Here is a 20896-nt window from a genome sequence, read left to right on the forward strand (position 1 = left end):
CCCAAGATCCCCTCCATGAGTTGGATCAATTTGCTGGAGCAGCTCACAAATCTCAGGGCAACATTTTATTCACTAGATTACCAGTTTATTATAAACTCAGGAACAGCCAGGAAGAGATACAGAGGGTAAGGTATGGGGAAAGAGCACAGAGCATCCATGCCCTCTCCAGGTGTACCACTCTCCCCAAATCTCTACATATTCACCAACCCAGAAGCTCCTCAAACTCCATCCTTTTGGGTTTTTATGGAGGCCTCATTACATAAGCACGATTGCTTAAATCATTGGCCACTGGCGACTGACTCAACCTCCAGCCCTTCTTCCCTCCCCAGAGGTGGGGTGTAGGGTGAGGGAGGGAGACTGAAAATTCCAACCCTCTAATCACCTGGTTAGGTATCCTGGCAACCAGCCCCCATCCTTAGGTTACCTAGGGGCTCATTAACACAACAAAAGACACCTTTATTGCTCTCATCATTTAGGAAATTCCAAGGGATTTAGGAACTCTGCCAGAAATGGGACAAAGACCAAATACAAATCTCTTATTATAAATCACAATATCACACCTATGAATATGGCTGGTTACATGGCAAGGGGGAATTAAGGCTGCAGATGGAATTAAGGTTGCTAATCAGCTGACCTTAAATTAGATTATCCAGGTGGGCCTAATGGAGTCCTTAAAAGTGGACGAGGTAGGCAGAAGAGAGGGTCAGACAAAGAGATGTGACAACAGAAGCAAGACTAAAGCAATGCGATATGAGAAGAACTCAACCACTGTTGCTGGCTTGGAAGACGGAGGAAGGGGGAGCACAAACCAAGGAATGCAGGCAGCCTCCAGAAGCTGGAAAAGGCAAGGAAACGGGTTGTTCCCTAGAGCCACCAGAAGGAACTTGGCCCTCCTAACATCTTGACTTTAGCCTAATGAGACGTGTGTCAGACTTCTGACCTACAGAACCGTAGGTTGTGTTGTTAAGCCACTAAACAAGTGGTAATTTGTTATGGCAGCAAACAGAAAACTAATACAGGTACCACGAGCAACTTTACGACCACACCCACTCCTGCACAGGGGCCAGATGGGGCCTTTGGAGTTAAAGAGATGCAGCTCCGAGTCCAGCCCAGAGACCCTGGGCACGTTTTATCAGTCAAATAGGAATCAAAACACCTATAGACCACAAGGGTGCAGTGAGATACTGTCCTTAGAACACCTGCCAAGTATTAAGAGCTCAATAAATGGTAGCCATTGTGTTTAATTTTACGGATTTCACTGGCTCTTTCCTATGACCCTGTGGAGTATTATCTTTCCATTTTACAGATGGGAAAGGCAAAGCTCAAGGACCTCGGATAATTTGCTCAAGATTATAAAAGATACTGAGATAACTCAGGTCTGTGACTCCAAGGCCTTGGTTCTTCTACAGATAAGAAGGCTGTCAAAGTCACTTTAAAGGAATTTTTTTCTTTATTTTAGGAGAAACATAAAGCAAATTTTAAAAGAAAATGGTAAATCTTTCCTCTAAACTGTTCCCAGCTGTAGGAGAAAACAATAACTTCAGCTGCAACTAAATTTAAATAGAACCCAAAATGGTTAAGATAATTAAAAGACGTAGGTATGGATGAATAAAAACAGAGAGGTTTAGGGGCAGAATCAAGGCTATGGGTATTAGTCCCAATTTCCTAGTAATCTCTGGAAAAGTCCATGGGCTTCTGGAACCAGGCAGGCACCAACACCTCCCAAACAAAGGCTCAGAATAAATGTTTCAAAGATGCCTTTAAAGGTTCACCAGGTGCTATGCTAAGCAGCTATTACACATTGTCTCATATAATCCTCATGGAAACTCGCAGGAGCTGGGCATTATTACCCCGGTTGTACAGATGAAGTCCTGGAGGCTCAGACAATAACCTAGTAATTTGTCCAAGATCACTTAATCTATACTCATAAATGGAGAAGCCTGTTTTTTGAAACCTGACCATACGACTCCAAAGTCATGAGCTTCCACTCTATTGCTTGGTCTGGAGAAGTATCTTTTTCGTGTTTTTAAAAAGACCAAGAATACATAAAGAACTCTTACAACTCAATAACAAGATAAACCAATTACAAAGTGGGGAAATGATCTGATAGACATTTCCTCAGACATACAAATGGCCAGTAAGCACATAAAAAGATGTTTAACATCTTTAGCCATCAAGGAAATGCAAATAAAAACTCCAATGATACCACCTCACACCCACTAGGATGGCTATAATAAAACAGACAATAGTAATAAGCGTTGAGGATGCAGAGAAATGAGGATTCTCAAATTGCTGGTGGGAATGTAAAATGGTGCAGCCGCTTTGGAAAACAGTTTGGCAGTTTCTCAAAAAGTGAAACAGAGAATTCCACGTTACCCAGCAATTCCACTCCTGGGTATCCACTTAAGAGAAATTAAAACATATGTCCACACAAAGAGTTGTTCACAAAGGTTCATAGTAACATTGTTTATAATAGCTAAAAAGTGGAAACAACCAAATGTCCATCAACCAATGGATGAATGGATAAAGAAAATGTTGTATATCCATACAATGGAATATTACTCGGCAATATAAAACGAATGAAGTATTAATAAATGCTACAACATGGATGAATCTCAAAAACATGATGCTAAGGGAAAGAAGCCAGCCACGAAAGGCCACATATTGTATGATTCTACTTATATGAAAAGTCCAAAATAGACAAATCTGTAGACAGAAAGATTAGTGCCTGTGTAGGGGCGGGGAGAGGGGAATGAGAAGCGATTGCTCATGGTCATAAAGTTTCTTTTTGGGGTGACAGAAACGCTCTAAAATTCGATTGTGGTGATGGTTATACCATAAATATACTAAAAACCTTTGAACTGTACACTTAAAACAGGTGAATTTTATGATGTGTAAGTTATATCTCAATAAAGCTGTTCTCAAAAAAGATGCATTTTCAAGAATGGCTGCTTTAAGCAAGCGTTTCTTTTGCCCTGCCATCTCACAAACCACCACCCACACACAAAAAGCCGATGGGTGGCCCAAATCATTCAGTCCCCACGGCTTACATGTAAGAATTGAGAATGCACTGCCTGAGCCTCTGCTTTTTAGTTTTTTTAAGTTTTTTAAGCCAAAAAGTTTTGAAATGGCTTTGAAGGGGAGGGGGATGGCAGAGGCGTCTTTTAACGCAAAGTGCCCCACAGTTCAGCACAAAGCGCTCCCCATCAGCACGGATTCAGTCTCGCCTGTCCACTCCCACCCCCCATCCCCACCAAAAAATTCTGCAGACACCACTAGAGCGAGCAAGCAACAAGCCCTGGCGGTAACAGCACGCCCTTCCACCCCACAGTGGCAATGGGGGTGGTTTCCACAACTGCTTCCCAACGCCCCTGTCCCCTCCACCCCTCACCGGGCAGCCTGGGACCTGGAACCTGGAACCAACAAGTCGTACCTTTCTCGGCCAGGAGCACCCACCTCGCAGCCGCGACGGAGAGCCTTCGCGCCTTCTGCCTACGCGCTCCGCCTCCTCCGAGACCCGTGGGGCGCGGGGCGGGGCCGCTCCTCCGCAACCAATCTCCAGCCGGCCGAGGCCCGGGCCGGGCGGGAAGAGCGGGGTCCTCCCGGCGCGGAGTGGTGCTCCCGGGGACGGTGACCGCACGAGCGCGGGAGCGAGCACCGGCTGCCCCTGCGCACATTCTTAGTGGGATCTCACATACAGAGACCCAAAATAATGTTTGCAGGGAGGGTGGAGTGAGTGAACGGGGCGCGCCTGGCTCTTTGGGGAGCCGAGGGGCTTCCGTCCTGGGTCAGAGAGCGCACGTGGCGCACTTGGGGCGCATTTGAGGCAGCGGCCGGCCGAACTGGCTCCTTGCAGAAGGGGAGCTGTTTACTCAGAAGAGGGAGGCTCTAAGCACGCGAGCGCACCCGGTCAGCACGTGCAGCAGCTGCAACCTTCCCCCGAACATGCACCCCCGGACCCGCCTCTGCAGAGGCGCTGACCCCGGCGCCCTCGGATCTGGGCGGGAGGTGCCGGGGCTGGGAGGCGCCAGCCGCGGAGGGGAGGGGCGCGCAGAGGGAGTGGGTGGCCCGTCATCGGTCCACCGTCCGTCGCGGCGCCGGGGACACCCCCGCCGCCTCCGCTCTGTCCCCTCTCGTCCCTGGGAGTGTGGGCTGGGCTGTCTCGGGGCTTCCGTGGGCCCGGCCTCTCCCACTTCGGGAGGAAAAAGCAGGGGAAGCCCCCGGCGCCTGCTGCCTCTGGCGAGCCGCGGAGCCCCCGGCCGGGTAGGCGCTGAAGACGAGCCCGGGCGGGGCCCCGGTGCGTCGTGCCTGTCGCCGTCCGTGTCCGGAGCGGCGGCCCGCGCCCGCCCGCTCGGCGCCCCGGGCCCCCCGCCCCGGGCCGTGGGGGCCCCACCCTGCCGGGCGTGGGCGACGGCCGGCGGGGGACGAGAGGAGCAGCCGTCGCGGGGCCTCGCCGCGGCCTCCAGCGCGCCAGCCCCGGGGAATGCAGTGGCCCCCGGCCCCTGGCGCCTCTCCGTGTCTGGGCTGGGCCTCCTCGCTCACCTGCTCCGCGGCCACGACGCTCCTGAGCCGCGCCGGCCGGGCCCCCCTCATGGCGGCCAAGTGGTTCAAGGAGTTCCCCCTGAACCTGAAGACCGTGTCGGAGCGGGCCAAGCCCGGCGGCGGTGCGGGCGGCAAACTGCGCAAGAACTCGGAGGCGGGCGGCGCGGGGCCGACCCCGGGCAAGGGCCGCAAGAACTCGGCGGCCGAGCCGGGGAGCGGCAGGGCCGGCGTCGGCGCCCCCAAGGACAGCCGGCTGTCCCGGGACAGCCTGCAGGGTCTGATTCAGGCCGCCGCGGGCAAGGGCCGCAAGAACTCCCGGGCCACCGAGGACGAGCCCCACCGGGGCGCGGCCAAGAGCTCGGGCTGCAGCACCTACATCAGCAGGCTCATCAAGGTGGACACTCAGGAGAAGAACGGGAAGGGCAGCTACCCCGGCGGCGGCGGCAGCAGCGGCAGCAGCAGCAGCAGCAGCAGCAGCTCTTCCTCGGCGTCCTCTTCCCCTTCCTCCCTGGGCCCTGAACTGGACAAGGGCAAGATGATTAAGCAGCAAGACACGGTAAGAATACAGCCTCCTGTGGACCCCCTCGCCCCTGCTGAAGCGAAACAGTGGGAGGGGAGCGTAGTGAGCCTGCAGGCCCTAGAGTTCCTTACATGTGATGACTCCTGAGTGACCATTTAAAATCATTAGTGTTTTTTATGTTGAAAAATCCTTTTAAGGATGGATAACTTCCCAGAAATGTACTATCCTTTTAATTTTGTTAGCAGTTTAGAAATAACAGAATGAGATGCTCATGCTTTGTTCAGTTTGACCCCTTTATAGATCTGGTTTATTTTAATTTCGACATCCAGGGAGATTGCAAAGCTAGACTCGTGTATCACTTTTATCCTTCTCGAGCTTTAGGAATGATAACCTCGAAACTGTGTAGTATGGATTTCAAAGCTCCAGGCAATGGGCTGCCCACCCCGCCCTGCTCTGTCATTCTTGCAGTTCTGCCAGTAAAGGGCTTCTCAGGGCTTCACCAGCACCCCAGGATTACAGCCCCTCATTCATTCCGTGAACACTTGTTGTGCAGCAGCCACGTAGGATAAGGGGCACAGGGCTCTAGGGCCTGTGGAGGATACAGAATAGGACGAGGAAATGCCCTTAAGGAAATTACAGATCAGGAGAGAAGAAGGTGTTTCCTGCTCCTTACACACCGGCTGTTTTCTGGGTGCTGGCCAATTAAGACAGCTAAGAAAAGGGGTGTGAACGTGTGACGAGACCCACTCCATTCTTACAGAAATGAGCTGGTTTTTGTTTATTGGTTTTTTAAATCCACTCTTCTGTGTGAAAAGAGAAGAGCTCAAACTGAGCTTTCAGACTCCAGCCCAGGCGAGTGCTTTCTGTCCTGGGAACTTTTAAGTTTCTCTTGCCCAGGCTTCAGACATGCTGCCCACCAGTCACACATATCATGTGTGTCTGCATTGAGCACTTCTGTTCATTCCTTCATTCATTCTTTTCATAAATATTTATAGCATGCCTACCCTGTGCCAGGCACTGGAGGGAGAGCCGTGGAAAGATGGCCGAGGATCCAGCTCCTCCAGGTAGTAGTCATTGGTTTACCTGTCGGACTAGATCACAAGCACCTTGCAGCCGAGGACTGAGTATCATGCTTCGTGTTCCTTGCTGTGCCTTGGGAATGCAGTACACATGGTGGGCAGTCAGGAAGAATGGAGTGAGGGAGAGAATGGTAATCACAGTCCTCTGCAGGGGTTGCCTCATTATGTTGTTATGTTCGTGGTCATCACTTCTGGATGTCTCAGGTTTCTTAGGCCATCTCCTCCCAGGAGGAGGGCTCTAATACAGGCTGTCCCCTTGTCCTCACTTTTCCCTGTTCATCTGACTTCTTCCTGCCAGCTCTGATGTACTTCGCCGTGAACTCTTTGGAGAATGCAGTCAGAGACTGTGGGGCAGGGCCCTGGGGCTTCTTCCCTGAGAAGGGTTCCCTAACCTCCCACTTGTCCCCCAGCTGCTGCAGAACAGGACTACTGCACACACACCACCTTTTCAGGCACCTTTCTGTTTTTGGAAGGATAGATGCTTTCAGACACAAATACTGATCAAAACTCTATCTCATTGTAGCCTATGAGAATCAGTCTGTGAATTATTGAACCTAGAACTCCCACAATACTATTTAGTTCTGACCTATTTCTTAGGCTTCTTATTCTGAAGCCTGTCTCTTTAGAGCTGTTACAAATTCCTTGAGGACAAGAAGCAGGGCTTGGTCTTATTTTGATTCCCTTACGGTGCCCAGCCAGTGCTGGTGGCTGTTCAGTACTCACTGGGTGATTGACTAACTTACCATGACTATATTGCTCAGCTGGTTGGCATTGAAAAGACCAAAATCATGGGGAAGGTGGTAGATCAGTTCGTTTTTTTCTCTCTAAGGCCATAGACATCCCCTACTCCCCACCATCCACCTCTGCCACCCTTTAACCAGCAAATGCTTTATTACTTGGGGAGAGAAAGGGAGGTGAACAGAGCCTTGGGGATAAGTAAAAGAGTTTAGATGAATTGTTGCCAATCAATTATACTACCAAAAAAATCAGATGTTTACAGGATCAAGTGCAAAAGCTATCCAGAACTGGTTGGAGATTTTGACCCCTTTTTGGATCTGCAGATTTACGGTAGCCATTTTGATACCATTGCCATTCAGGTATATGATAATCCTTAGCAACTCTCCTCTCTGGTTCTTTTACAGGTCATCATTTTAGAAGACTATGCTGACCCTTATGATGCCAAACGGACAAAAGGCCAAAGGGATGCAGAGAGAGTAGGAGAGAATGACGGTTACATGGAACCCTATGATGCTCAGCAAATGATAACAGGTTTGTAACCAGGAACGGCTTAATCGGGACTGAAATCTCGCGCTCACTTGGAGTGTAGTAAAATAGTAATGCTGAATATTTGGGGAAGAGGGATGAAGCGATTTAACCAGATCCTATGCCTGGAAGAAACAGAAATTGACCCAAAACTAAGGCCAAAATATCTAGTTAACTTTTTGTGTGTTGTTTTGTATCCTTCAGTTTTAAAATCTGCAGGGGTCTTTCAAGTTTTTCTAATTCTATGCAAGATGACACTTGGGAGTTTGGAGATCTGCTCAGAATGTGATCTTCAGTCTTAAGATTATTTATATACATTTTTTTGGCCACTTTCAAAGCTTTGACATCCATAATGAAAGTCATAAATCTGTACCAAGGGACTAACACATACTTAAAGGATTTTAAGTTGTTACAAGATGCAAATATGATGCGATCCTATGTATTATAGTAGAAGATTGATTACTTGACAAGCTCTACAACATTGGAGAAAGAAATTTAATTACTAAGGAATGATTACTAATCACTGGCGTGAGCCAAGCCATTCAAGGCAAACCTCCTAAAACCAAAGTCACCTACTCTTATAACTTTTCAAGTCAGAACAGTTAATTCCAACTTGTGAACTGAGCAATCACGCTATCATTTTTGGTGTCAAACTTTTCCCTTTTATTCATAATTTTCTTAAGTTAGTGTAATCGATACTTAAAAATAATAGAAACTAGTTAATCTAGATTTATTTGTGTATTTTAGAGTAAATTATTTATTCACCTAATTTTCCTTGGAGATTCGTTGAACTATCATGAAAATGCAGTGTCTGAGTGCTGACTCAAGGGAGCCTTGTTTGAGTGCCACAGGGTTCACGCCTGGGAAAGGAATAAGTGGTCACACGTTCAAGGCTGTCTCTTCTGTTTAAAGATAGATTGAAAAGCTGTCAAGCTCAGGCTCCATGAGCAGAGTCTTGGAAGGGTTGAGCAGGAGGGTAACTGCAGCTCTCTGGAAGGGTCAAGACAGGCTTCAGAATGAAAATGAGCTGCAGCAGGAAGGCACTGCTCTGTTTCCTGCCTCTGCTCACAGAGATAAGGCTCGCATTTGGGGAGGGTGTACCCTGGCCAGGCTGTGACCCTGAAGGTCACCGGACTGTGACCTCTAATGAAATCTGTGAATGAAAGGAAGTGAAAATGAATTTAGGATTTTAAGAAATATCGGAGGCTTGAAAGGAGTAGGGGAAAAGGCTTACTTTTACATACAATTGAGGAAAAGGATTTTCTTTAAAAAAAAAAAAGCATAATTTTGATTCATCTTTCTTTGTCCTTCGGTTTTTATTCCTTTCTTCCTCTTTAACTGGAATAAGTAGTTTATACTATCCCAGCTGTTTATTTGTGGAGCCACATTGATAATAGGGAAAGTGCTGTGCTTTTTAAAAATTAATATATCTCTTTTTTTTCCATGTAATCCCCACAAAACTCTGTTATCTAGGGGACTCTAATATTATCCACTTGTACAGGGTAAAAAACAAGATCAAAGAGATTCTGATTTCCCGATGCTCATAAGCCTTAAGAGACAGAGCAAAAATTAGAACCCAGATCTTCCCCCTCTGGATTGGGTGGTCTGCTTCCTACACCAAGTTGCTTCAGGACATATCTGAAATGATGTATGCAAAAGCACTTTAGACTTTACACGTAAGGAAGACATCTTTTCACTCAGACTCACAAAGAAAGTCGTATTGAAAAGTCAAAACTGTCCAGTGTGAAATAAATGTAATATTTGAGTGCTTATTAAGTTCCAGGCTGTTTTAAAGAGTTTACATGAATAAATTCACTTAGGAATACAAAAGTAATGTATTCAATTGGAGAATATTCAAATTTATTAAAAATTTAAATTACTAACTTTTTTAAGTTACACATCTTTTTTTCTTGCTCTTTTAAAAGATATTATATTGCTGAATTTTAAAGTTTCTTCATTGAAAAAATATATCACAAAGCACCTCAATCAAGGTAGAGACTATATGTCTTATTCTGCGCGTAAGTTACACAGCTGGACAGAATAACAGGAAGTGAGTTTATCGGAAGCTGGAAATAAAAGATTTGCTGCTGGATTTTTTTTTAACTTTTTACTTTTTTTGTTCAGTTTGCTTCTTGTGTGCTTGGTTCTCAAGTCTAAGTTCAGAAATGTCCCATATTTCTTGAGAAACGTTAGGAATTTTTTTTAGTTTATTTCAGCATTTCTGCAGGAGATGGGGAAGGGCCTAATGAATATGATTTCCCTGTGGATCACCCAACTTCTGTCCTGCCTTTTTTTTTTTTTTTATTGATGTTTTAATGGTTTTTAACATTGTGAAATTTTGGGTTGTGCATTTTTGTTTGTCCATCACCATATATATGACTCCCTTCACCCCTTGTGCCCACCCCTACTGCCCCTGGTAACCACAGTACAGTTTTCTCTGTCCATGTGTTGGTTTATATTCCACATATGAGGGAGATCATACAGTGTTTGTCTTTCTCTTTCTGGCTTATTTCACTTAACATAATACATTCCAGGCCCATCCATGTTGTTGCAAATGGGACGATTTTGTCTTTTTTTATGGCTGAGTAGTATTCCATTGTATGTATATACCACATTTTCTTGATCCAATAGTCAGTCGAGGGACACTTAGGTTGCTTCCACTTCTTGGCTATGGTGAATAATGCTGCAATAAACATAGGGGTGCATAAGCCTCTTTGGATTGTTGATTTCAGGTTCGTTGGATAGATTCCCAGTAATGGGATGGCTGGGTCATAGGGCATCTCTGTTTTTAAGTCTTTGAAGAATCTCCATACCGTTTTCCATAGAGGCTGCACCAGTTTGCATTCCCACCAGCTATGTGTGAGGGTTCCTGTTTCTCCACATCCTCTCCAACACTTGTTGTTTTTTTGTCCTGCCTTTTTAATATCGATGAAGTGGGGATAACATGCCTGATTCTAACAATATCTTGGATGTGTAGAACACTGTTCATGATGTTATTTTATAACATCCAACAAATATTTCTTAGGCATTTATTTACGATGTACCAGGCCCTGTGTTGGGCTCTGGGAATACAGGGAACAAGACCCACATGACCCATGTCCTTATGGACCTCACAACCCTAGGGGGCAAACAGACCTAACACCAATAGAAAAGAAGAAAATTATCATTGAAAAGTGTAGGGAGTGCCATGAAGTAGAGAATAAGAATCGCCGGCTGCCTTAGGGATCAGAGGAAGAAACAGAAATTAAGAGGCACTTAGTACTTTCCTATGGCCAAATAATTGTGGGATCCAGGCTCCCTGGATCCCTCCCACACAAAACCTTGCTCTTAACTCATAAAAGCTAAGAATTTATAAATCTGTAAATAAATTCTCACTTAGGTTTATCCAAAGGATAGTTCATAAAAAGATATGACTGTGAATACAAGGCAATATTAGAGTAAACCTCTTTGTTAGAGGTTACAGGAACATTTTAGCTAAATAATTAGCAGAAATATTCTATATTATTTAGCATGGTGAGTTTTAGCCAGCAAATTAAAACTTTAGCATTGGAAGGGTCTTGAGAAGTTCTTAAGATAGCCATCACTCAGCATGAGAACTCCTTCCACAGCTGGTATCACACAAGTTGAGCGCTTACCAGGTACCAAGCTTGCCAGGTTACCTCACTAAATCCTACACCCCTGTGAAGTGGGTTCTAGAAGTCCCTGTTTTACAGATGAGGAAGCCAAGGTTCAGAAAGATTCAATAACTTGTCCAAAGTCCAGTTGTTTTTAAAATTTTATTTTTGTCTCCAAACGGTTTTGTTAGTTTGTTTAAATAGTCAAATCTAAGGGAGAACCTCACTGGGTCTCCATTTAAAAAATTATCCATAGGAAAAAATATAAATAGCAGACTTTTTGACTTATTTGTCTGTACTTTCCTTGTTAAACTTAAATGTCAAAGCTTCTGAATTGTATCTGCTTTTGTTCAGATATTTAGATTTGTTCAATAAGAAAATATTAATTTTAAATCAAAGGTTTGAGCACTCGTAGAAGATGTGAGTAAAACAGTTACCTAACAGCCCTATTTCTGATTCTAAGTGGAAAACAGCCTTATGAGGCTCTGAGTTTAATGTTTTGAAAACATGAAATGGATTAGGGAAAAAGGTGTATTATAGAAATTGTAATTAACATTCTGGGTGAAATCTTTGGGGCATAAAGTAAAGTATGATGGAGAAAGCCTGGGCTCTGAGCCAGCAATAAACAGCTCCCTCACTGACGACTGCATGGCCTCAGTTTATTCACTGTGACAATGGGATAACACGGCTCTCACTGCATCATGAGGCTTTACTGAGATGCTGGGTATATAACATGCCTAGTACATGCATACCCAATAAATATAACCATTATTTAGGCACTCTGGAGAGAGAATTCCATTTTCAAAGAGAATTCCGTACAAATATAGAGGAATATTAATTGCTAGCTACAATTAATTTAGTAAAAGAAAGTCTTAGTCTTCTATGTTTTTAAATATAAATGGCGTAATTATGTAAGCTGGTGTTGGGAATTGACAAGGGAAAATTTGGGGCCCACATTATGTTTCACACCAACCAGTTGCACATTTGAACTGGTGCAGGTCAGCCCTCAGCTTCGGCCCTCGCTGCAGATCGCTGTTTATCTGCGGCCCATTGGCCGCATGCTGTTGTCTGCCGCATAAATGGCCTCTATCGGCAGAGCCAGGGTGTAGCTTCCTCTCGCCATTTCCTCCTTCTCAGGCTCGTTTCCTCTCGGAGCCAGCTCTGCACGTCAGGGGCTATTCTCCCTGCAGGAAGGGTCGGTGTGCAGCCCCGCGATTGTTTCTGTTTCTATGGCGCCTCAGGTTGGGGGCAGCCAGGTGTTGGAGTCTAGTGGAAGGTTACTCCCCTTGAAGGGGCGGAGGGGCCCTGCGCTCAAGCCCGTTTTTTCCCCTAATTAAACATTGTTTAAAAAGATGATAATTCTTTGAGATTTTGCCCAATCCCAGCACCATCCCGAGAAGGAACATTCTCAGTTGTGTGCTCTCCAGTGTTTTTCCCAGAGCTCTAAGCCTGCAGGGACTGCCTACAATAAGAAGGAATACAAGGACCTCCTCTCAAAAGTATAAACTCAAACGCAAGTGTAATAAGAACTCAAGATCTAATCAGTATACCTCGTTTTAACACAAATTTATTGAAATTTCTTTGTGAACAGGACTCCTATCTTAAGGTTGGAATCAACTCTTTTTCTGTTTAGTTTAACCGGGACAGAATTGAGGCAGGGACCTCGGGAAAGGTTTCCCCAGCCTGTGCCAGTCTAACCTGAGGGTAAACTTAGATTTTGATCAGAAACTTAAAATTCTCAATTCATCCTTTGAACTCCTTTGTGTTTTCTCTCTCCTTTTTCTTAGTTCTGTAGAAAAGTTCTTTTTAAAAAACTCCAGCCTTATCTTAATTGAACCAAGAGCAGAGTATGTTTTTGTTTCTTGTTTTCCGTAACTCCATCTAGAATAAGCAGTGAAGAAAAAAAAGCTGTCAGACTGAAAGTCGAGAGGCTTGGAGAAGAGATGCGGGAGACCTCAGCTAACCCCCTGTGCCTTTCCTGGCCTGGGGGCGGGGATGGTTCTTCTAGCTCTCACATTCTGATGTGGTGATACAAGGAGAACCCTTCTCCTTAGGATGGGTCTGGCAGTGATGAGATTAGCTCTGGAGAGCAGGAGGAACTGAGATGGGCACTGGGGGGACCCAGGAGGTGTGATAGGGCTTCTCAGTGTTTAGCTTCCTATTAGAATCACCTGGGGAGCTTTTACACCTCTAACTCCCAGGCTGTACCCCAAACCAATTAAATCAGGCCTCTGGTGATGGGACCCAGGCATCATATGTGTGAAAGCTCCCCCAGGTGATTCCAGTGAGCTAGTACTGCAGTTTGTGTGTGTGTATGTGTGTGTGTGTGTGTGTGTGTGTATATGTGTGTGTGTATATATATATAGGATTGGAGCCAGTTGCAGTCAGGGCCCCTATCCAGCAGAAGTATAGCCTCACTCTATAAATAAATTTTGCCCTTTTGAATTTAGTGTCCTGATTTTAATAACTTTTCCCTTGAATGTTTCATTTGTTGTCCTTTCCTTGTTATAGAAGTCTTATCGAGTCAATGATTCTTCTCCACAGTGTCCCCATGCCCGTTCTCAGTTACCTGTAGAAAGTCTGGCTCTCCCTTGTTTCTACAGCTTTGCAGTCTTTGCTCCGTTTCCTCCTGACCTGACCACTCATTCTCAGCCTTCTTTGCCGGCACCTCTTCTTCTGTCCGCCCTTAACTGAAGAAGTCGCAGGCTCTGCCTTTGATCTTCTTTCCTTTTCAATCTGCCCTCCTTTCCTCTGGTGATTGCCTTCATTCTCACAGGATTAACAATGATCCATTTGTGAGTAACTCCTTGACGTGTACCTCTGACTTTCACCTCTCTGCTGAGCTCCAGATCCATACTGTCACCTGCTTGGAGAAATTCTAGAACTCCCTCCCCTCCCTCTATCCTCCTGTCCATCCATCCATCCATCCATCCATCCATCCATCCATCCATCCATCCAATCATTATTTAGCACAACTGTGTGTCCTACAAAGATAAACAAGACATGGTGGTCCCTGCCCTGGCAGTCTCCACCAAATTGGAAATACAGACACATCAACAAATAAATCCATGCAGTGAGTGAAGTGCAAGGAGAGAGTGGGTTGGCAAAGCGGTGGCACCTGGAAGAAGTGGGGCATTGGAGGAGAAGGTGGGCTGGAAAGGGAAGGAGATGCCGGGTTAGTTTTCAAAGGATTGCAAGATCACCAGGACACTGGTGGGCAAAAGACAATGTAGTGCACAGGGAACTTAAGAAGTTCCATTTGGTTGGAACAGAAATGGATTGCAGGGGGACAGGGCAGGGTGATGTTGAGAGAAGAAATTGGAGAGGGAGGCAGTGATCTGGTCATAGAAGGCGTCCCATGCCATGCTGAGCAGTTTGCACTTTGTAAGTAGACAGTTGAGAGCTTACTGGGTGTTAAGTGAGGAGACAAGATGTTTGTGTTTAGAAAGGTCCTCCTTCACTATGACCAGGTGGACAGATTGAAGGCACCCTGATTGACGTTTAGAAGAACTGTAATGTGATGCATCTGTTGGTCTATATCACCAGCTCTGGTTGTCCAGACTCTAGTTGTCTCTAACTGCACCTGCCAGGGTCTCTGAGCCCCAAGCTGGTCCGTCCCCAGACACTGCTGTTTCCTTCCCACCCAGCTGGCTGGCTGGTTAGCTAATGCCTGGTTGATTTGCATCAGGTTTTTTGCATCCATTTCTGTGCCTCAGTTCAGACCATACCTTTCTGGCTTATTCCATCCTGTACACTGTGGTTGGAGTTATATTCCAACAAAACACAAATATCATTGTTATTACTGTTAAAAAACTTATAATGGTTCTCCATTGCATATGAAACAATCTGATCTTTTTATCCTTGCTTTTCAAACTTCTACACTTTGCTGGCTGTCCTGCCTACTTTTCTAGCTTCTTCTCCCACTACTGCTCTCCTCTCCTGGCCTCTGTCCTCTGAACTTATCTCTCACCTCCCCATTATGGGAACAAGCCCTTTATGGTTCCCACGTCCATATCTTCACTCATGCAGCTTCCTCCGCTGGAAATGACCCTCTCTATCAAAGTCAACTCATCTTCCATTTCTCTTCCCCTTGGAGTCAGTCCAAGTGTAGTGGTTATGAGCGTGGCTTCTAGAGCCCAACTTCCTGCTTTGAATCCAGGCTTTGCCACTTATTGGTTTGGGCGACTTCCTTAAACTCTTTGTGCTTCAGTTTTCTCTTCTGTAACATTGGGGAAATGATGGTACCCATCTCATAGGGTGGTTGTGAAAATTACAACGCGCTTAGAATAGTGCCTAATGTGTAATATACCATCAATAAATGTTAGCTGTTAGGTTATCGTTGTTGTTGTTTTTCCCCATAATACCTCTTCTACTTTCATTTATCCTGCAGTTATTAGCCTGTTACGTATTATTTGTCAGTGTATCCGGCTTCCCCCACTGTATTAAAACCACCTAGGAGAATTCTGTCTAATGCACATAAATACCTTCCTCAGTGTATGTGGGCCAATGCTTTGAATATAGTAAACACTCAGTTGATTTTTATTAAAATACTTTGATCTCAGCTTCCTAACAAGATGTGAAAACTTGGAAGGTGAACTACACACAGAGCAGACATTGGGACCAGGAACTGTGGGACAGGTTGCCTGTGGCCACTTCTCTTCTCACAACCTGCAAGGCTCCTTCCTACAGCTGGGAAGTAATCAGCCCGCTAAGGAACAATCTCAGTGTTTGTTCTCTGCCACCTTCAACCAGACAGTCACAGGTGAAGAGGTAATTGGGTTAATCACCGGGCCTCCAGGGCACTTTTCTTTCAAGGTATTTGTGTGGTGTGTGTTTTTCAGAAATTAGACGCCGGGGTTCCAAAGATCCCCTGGTGAAGGCTCTTCAGCTGCTCGACAGCCCCTGTGAGCCTGGGGAGAACGGAATGAAACCAGAGACGCTGCCCAAGAGACGCAGTTCCAAGGATCTACTGGGGAAGCCTCCTCAGCTGTACGACACCCCCTACGAGCCCGCCGAGGGAGGCCCCAGGGCCGAGGGGAAGGTGCGGCCACCGGACAGCCACAGCCGGCTGCCCCAGGACGACGAGAGGCCTGCGGCCGAGTACGAGCAGCCCTGGGAGTGGAAGAAGGAGCAGATCGTGCGGGCTCTGTCAGGTGAGGGGTGGGTCTGTGGCCCCCACTCCTGCATGCTTCATGCTCCCCTGCTGGGAAGTCCCGCCTGCTCCAGCATTTCAACCAGGGCGATGTTCTCTATGTTCCTCCACTGCAAGTCTCTTTTCCCAAGGAATTTGATCTGGGGAAACAAGAATTGGGCTGTGGTTGGAAGCCCAGGACTGAAGAACAGCCCTTAACATTGCATTTATCTTTTTTTTTTTTTTTTTTGTGAGGAAGATCAGCCCTGAGCTAACATCCATGCTAATCCTCTCCTTGTTTGCTGAGGAAGACCAGCTCTGAGCTAACATCTATTGCCAATCCTCCTCCTTTTTTTTTTTCACCAAAGCCCCAGTAGATAGTTGTATGTCATAGTTGCACATCCTTCTAGTTGCTGTATGTGGGACGCGGCCTCAGCATGGCCGGAGAAGCGGTGCGTCGGTGCGCGCCGGGGATCCAAACCCAGGTTGCCAGTAGCGGAGCGCGTGCACTTAACCGCTAAGCCACGGGGCCGGCCCTGCATTTATCTTTTAACCCTCTGGGCATCTTTATTTCCCTTTATCTTGGCAGTGTGCAGCTGTTTTGGAAATGCCTTAAATAACTATTGAAAAACCTTATCTGATCACCACTGAAGCTATCAAATTGGGAGCAGCTTTTTCTAGCTCTTACTTAGTTCTCTTCCTCAAACCTGTTAAAATCCCTATTTATAAAATGGCCATAGTGGAGCAAATAAATTACAGACAGAGGTGGTTGGAAAGCTGGATGAAGCTAGCTTTTTTTTTTTTTTTAGTAAAAAAATCCTCCCAGGGCCGGCCCTGTGGCTTGGTGGTTAAGTGCGCGCACTGCGATGCTGGCGGCCCGGGTTCGGATCCCAGGTGCGCATCGAGGCACCACTTCTCTGTCCATCCTGAGGCTGAGTCCCACATACAGCAACTAGAAGGGTGTGCAGCTGTGACATACAACTATCTACTGGGGCTTTGGGGGCAAAAAATAAATTAAAAAAAAATCTTTAAAAAAAAAAAAAAATCCTCCTGGAGGAATTAATTCTTCAACTGTGAATTTTTAAAATAACTTAAGAGGAAGTTGATAAGTAGGTTGTCAATAGATATTAAAGATAATTCCCCCTCCTGCTGCTCTCAGAACATAATTTTTCTACTTGACTGACCACAGTTTCTTTTGCCTTTAATTAAAAAAGTTAGGGATGTCTTCTGCCTCTAACAGGAAGGCCAAGAGAAGGTAGTATATGTGATAGCAAATGTTCGACCCCGTTTTTGCTTTATTTTGGTCTTGTTTTCTACACGTCTCTTGGGCACCTGCTGTTGTGCTACGTGCTGCTCATTTTTTCTCTTTATCTTCAGTCTAGATGTCATAGCTTCTTGAAGGCACTATTCAGTAGTTGCTTTCTGTTTCTGAGTTGATTTTTCTTTTTGTTTTATTATTTCGTAGTAAAAACTGTTCATTGGGTTTCATAGAATGATACACACTTTTGCAAGGAATCGTTACCTGTAACTATGTTTAGTCTTTTATTGTAAAGATACTAGAACTAAGAGTTTTTTTCAAGTACATGCTGAAATATAGTCAAGTGGTTTTCTCTCCTGTTCTAAAACTGTTTGACCCGGATGAATATCTTACAGAAAAAGTAGCTGTCTGTGAATGCCAGCAGGGTGGTCCAGTATCAAAGACACAGCAGCTCAGCTATCCCCGGGTATTTGCAGTATATTGTAGCTCGCATTAAAGGGGGAGAAAAGCTTCTTTCCTAAGCCGAGGCAGTCAAGGAGGCTTTTTCTCTGAAGTTTTCATGGGTCACCTCAGGGGCCTCTGATGTTAAATGGAGGCTTCCTTCCAGTTCAGTTTGAAGGCTCTGAGCGACCTTCCATCAAGGAGGAGACGGTGAGGCAGCACCACCGACAGAAGAGCTGGACCCAGAAGATCTTGAAGCCAGCCGTCTCTGACCACAGTGAGGGTGAAAGGGTGGACCCAGCCCTGCCGCTGGAGAAGCAGCCGTGAGTCTCCCCCACAAACACGCGGAACACACAATGGCTGGGAGCTTATTGGTAGCCTTGGGGAGGGCCCACTTTATGTGATTATTTTTGTTCATAAATACTTATTTGGGTGGGGCTTATTAATGAAAACCAATTTTTAAAGCCCAGTGCATTTTTGCAGAACGGAAGGTACATTGCATCCCAAGAACTTGATTTTAAATTTCATTCTCCTGTATAGAGTGAAAACTTCTAAAATGACATTAGCCCCGTCAACTCCCTCCTAGATGACTGATAGGTTTTGTGATCCAGGATTACCCAAATCTCATTTTGTCTGTTCTGAATGTGAAGCAGGATCTAGCTCGGGCTGTTGAGATTCCACCAGAAGTTCATTTCAGATAACGCTTTCTGGAATGAGGCCCCGTCTGGATTTGTATTTTGACACTGTGCTCTCTCCTCCCACTCCTTTCTGCAGTTGGTATCATGGTGCCATCACCCGCGCTGAGGCCGAGAGTCGACTACAGCCCTGCAAAGAAGCTGGTTACCTGGTTCGAAATAGCGAGTCAGGGACCAGTAGGTACTCCATTGCACTAAAGTGAGTGTCGAAGATTCATGGGCTCTCCCTGTGTGCATGTGGGGTCAGGGGTACAGGGTGGGTGCTGTGACGGTCTTCCCTGTCATCGGTAGATGACCAGTCAAGAAAGATATAATTCACAGATGTTTGACAGGGGCATGTACTGCTGGAAAGTAAAGTGCTGGCGTTTGGGTAACAGAACATGAAATGGCTCTGATTAGAATGCAAAATCAGTGTTGGGCGCATGTCCCAGTCTCCTAGGATAATGAGGGTTCTCTTTCATTATCCTTGTATGTTGGTCAGTTTCAACCTTAAATTACTTGATCTAAAGTAGGTCTTCTCAGTGGAGAAATAATTCCTGTTAAAAAGAATAACTTCTAACAGGATAGTTTGGTCGTTCTTCTTTTATTCCCTAGTATTTGGGACTTTAATAAATCAGATCCCTTGGTTGTCAAAATGCCAACTGCAGTTTTGATACCAGTTTCTCCTGGTGAAGAAGGAAACGCTGACTTGCCGTTCCTCCCCCATCTGCTTGTACACAGAACATTCATTTTTGCTCGATAGGCCTGGTGGAGTTTGTATCATGGAAATTCTCGTTGCTCTGCGAGTTCAGTGGTGCTATATTGGAGGATCATTGTCAGGAGCCCTAACAGCATTTCCTTCCTGAGGAAGCTGAGCCCCTGCAGCTGAAACAATCAGACTGGAGGGGAAAAGAGGTTGGGGCGGGGGTGTGGGGGCAGTGTTTGAGCAATATGGCTCAGAAAACGGGACAGGCCACCAGATATACAATACCAGGAATAGCTTTGCTGTGTTCCTGAAACTGGTGCTCGGGGATTAGATCTTCGAGCCTTCAGTGCCAGCTGTCATTATGTACAACGAGGAACAGTCTTTCCAGGTGAGGGGGGAGAGGAGGAAGCGGGTTTTTTATTATTATTATTCTTAATGTATTCTTTGGGGAGGAAAGGAGGAGGAAACCTTACACATGTCCTTTTAGCCATGATGAAGAGCGTGAGTTTAAACCTCACCTTAGACATCTCATAGTTGGGCTTAAGCACTAGCTTGGCAATTTGAGGGCCAGGAGGGACCTGGCTTTTTGTTTGGTTTTGGTCCGGTACCTGATGACTTGTGTGTATTTTTTTTTTTTTTTTTTAAGATTTTATTTATTTATTTTCCCCCCAAAGCCCCAGTAGATAGCTGTATGTCATAGCTGCACATCCTTCCAGTTGCTGCATGTGGGACTCGGCCCCAGCATGGCTGGAGAAGCGGTGCGTCGGCGCGCACCCGGGATCCGAACCCGGGCCGCCAGCAGCGGAGCGCATGCACTTAACCGCCAAGCCACTGGGCCGGCCCCGTCTTGTGTGTATTAAGGATAAACAACTCAAGGATGAGACACATTTGGCTGAGGGCTGGGAAGCTTCGGAGAGTTCCGCTGGAGTGTTGAATGCATTTCAGTTTGTATATAACAGTTCCAGGAATGGAGGAGAACCTATCCGCCTGTGAATCTAGCTGGGGTGGGTTTCGATGGAGAGGGATCCCCCTGCTCACTCATTCATGTCTCTTCCTGGATTTTTGTTTTGTTCCAGGACTAGTCAAGGATGTGTCCACATCATAGTGGCACAAACCAAAGACAACAAGTACACACTGAATCAGACGAGCGCTGTCTTTGACAGCATCCCCGAAGTGGTACACTATTATTCCAACGAGAAGTTGCCTTTCAAGGGGGCAGAACACATGACCTTGCTCTACCCCGTGCACAGCAAGCTGCACTAAGGTTCAGCCACCAAAAGCCCCGGCCGGGCCTCTCACACCGAAGAGGGCGTCAAAACTCGACCAGCATCTCAGGGGACAAGGCTGGACTGTGCCTTAATAATTGGTAGGAAGTGAGAGTCTTCATTGAGAAGTCAAAAAGTCTTTGGCCTTGAATCCATTCCATGACACCTGGTTACTGACCTGTCCATTTTCTCTTTGCTAAGCAGTTCTACAATAAGAAATCATAACTTACTTGTGGCCTCCACTCTCTGGAGTAGGGTGTTCTCTTTGGGGTGTGACCTTCAGGAAAGGTAAGTCAGGAGTTCAGGAACATTCAGGTTCTCTGGAAATGTGCTAGTTGTTACCTGGAATACCTGGTCTCCAAACAAACCAACAAAAAATCACTTGGCTTTTACATAAGATGAC

General features: G+C 45.9%; 2 protein-coding genes across 2 annotated transcripts in view; one reads left to right on the forward strand and one right to left on the reverse strand.

Annotated features, from left to right (window-relative positions):
• Nucleotides 1-3581, reverse strand: part of TDRD10 (tudor domain containing 10) — a 44409-nt gene extending 40828 nt beyond the window's left edge. Inside the window, exon 1 of the mRNA XM_087442490.1 lies at nt 3457-3581. The gene's annotated coding sequence lies outside the window, so the exon portion shown is untranslated. The remainder of the gene's footprint in view (nt 1-3456) is intronic.
• Nucleotides 3582-3665: 84 nt separating this feature from the next.
• SHE (Src homology 2 domain containing E) lies at nt 3666-20730 on the forward strand. Its single transcript, XM_004436112.3, has 6 exons — nt 3666-5098; nt 7284-7410; nt 15860-16171; nt 18015-18171; nt 18623-18742; nt 20305-20730. The coding sequence occupies exons 1-6, from the start codon at nt 4484-4486 to the stop codon at nt 20489-20491; spliced, it is 1518 nt and encodes a 505-aa protein (XP_004436169.1). The 5' UTR covers nt 3666-4483; the 3' UTR covers nt 20492-20730.
• The last annotated feature ends 166 nt before the right edge of the window (nt 20731-20896 follow it).

The sequence above is a fragment of the Ceratotherium simum genome, chromosome 2, assembly GCF_057802395.1.
Source record: "Ceratotherium simum simum isolate JZ-2026a chromosome 2, ASM5780239v1, whole genome shotgun sequence".
In the NCBI taxonomy this organism is placed as follows: domain Eukaryota; kingdom Metazoa; phylum Chordata; class Mammalia; order Perissodactyla; family Rhinocerotidae; genus Ceratotherium; species Ceratotherium simum.

What these genes read in the sequence shown, in the direction of transcription:
- SHE (XM_004436112.3), top strand. Translation starts at nt 4,484, where the DNA reads ATGCAGTGGCCCCCGGCCCCTGGCGCCTCTCCGTGTCTGGGCTGGGCC. An exon ending in TGCTCAGCAAATGATAACAG is followed by an intron (nt 7,411 to 15,859) that starts GTTTGTAACCAG and finishes TGTGTTTTTCAG; the next exon opens with AAATTAGACGCCGGGGTTCC. An exon ending in GATCGTGCGGGCTCTGTCAG is followed by an intron (nt 16,172 to 18,014) that starts GTGAGGGGTGGG and finishes GCTTCCTTCCAG; the next exon opens with TTCAGTTTGAAGGCTCTGAG.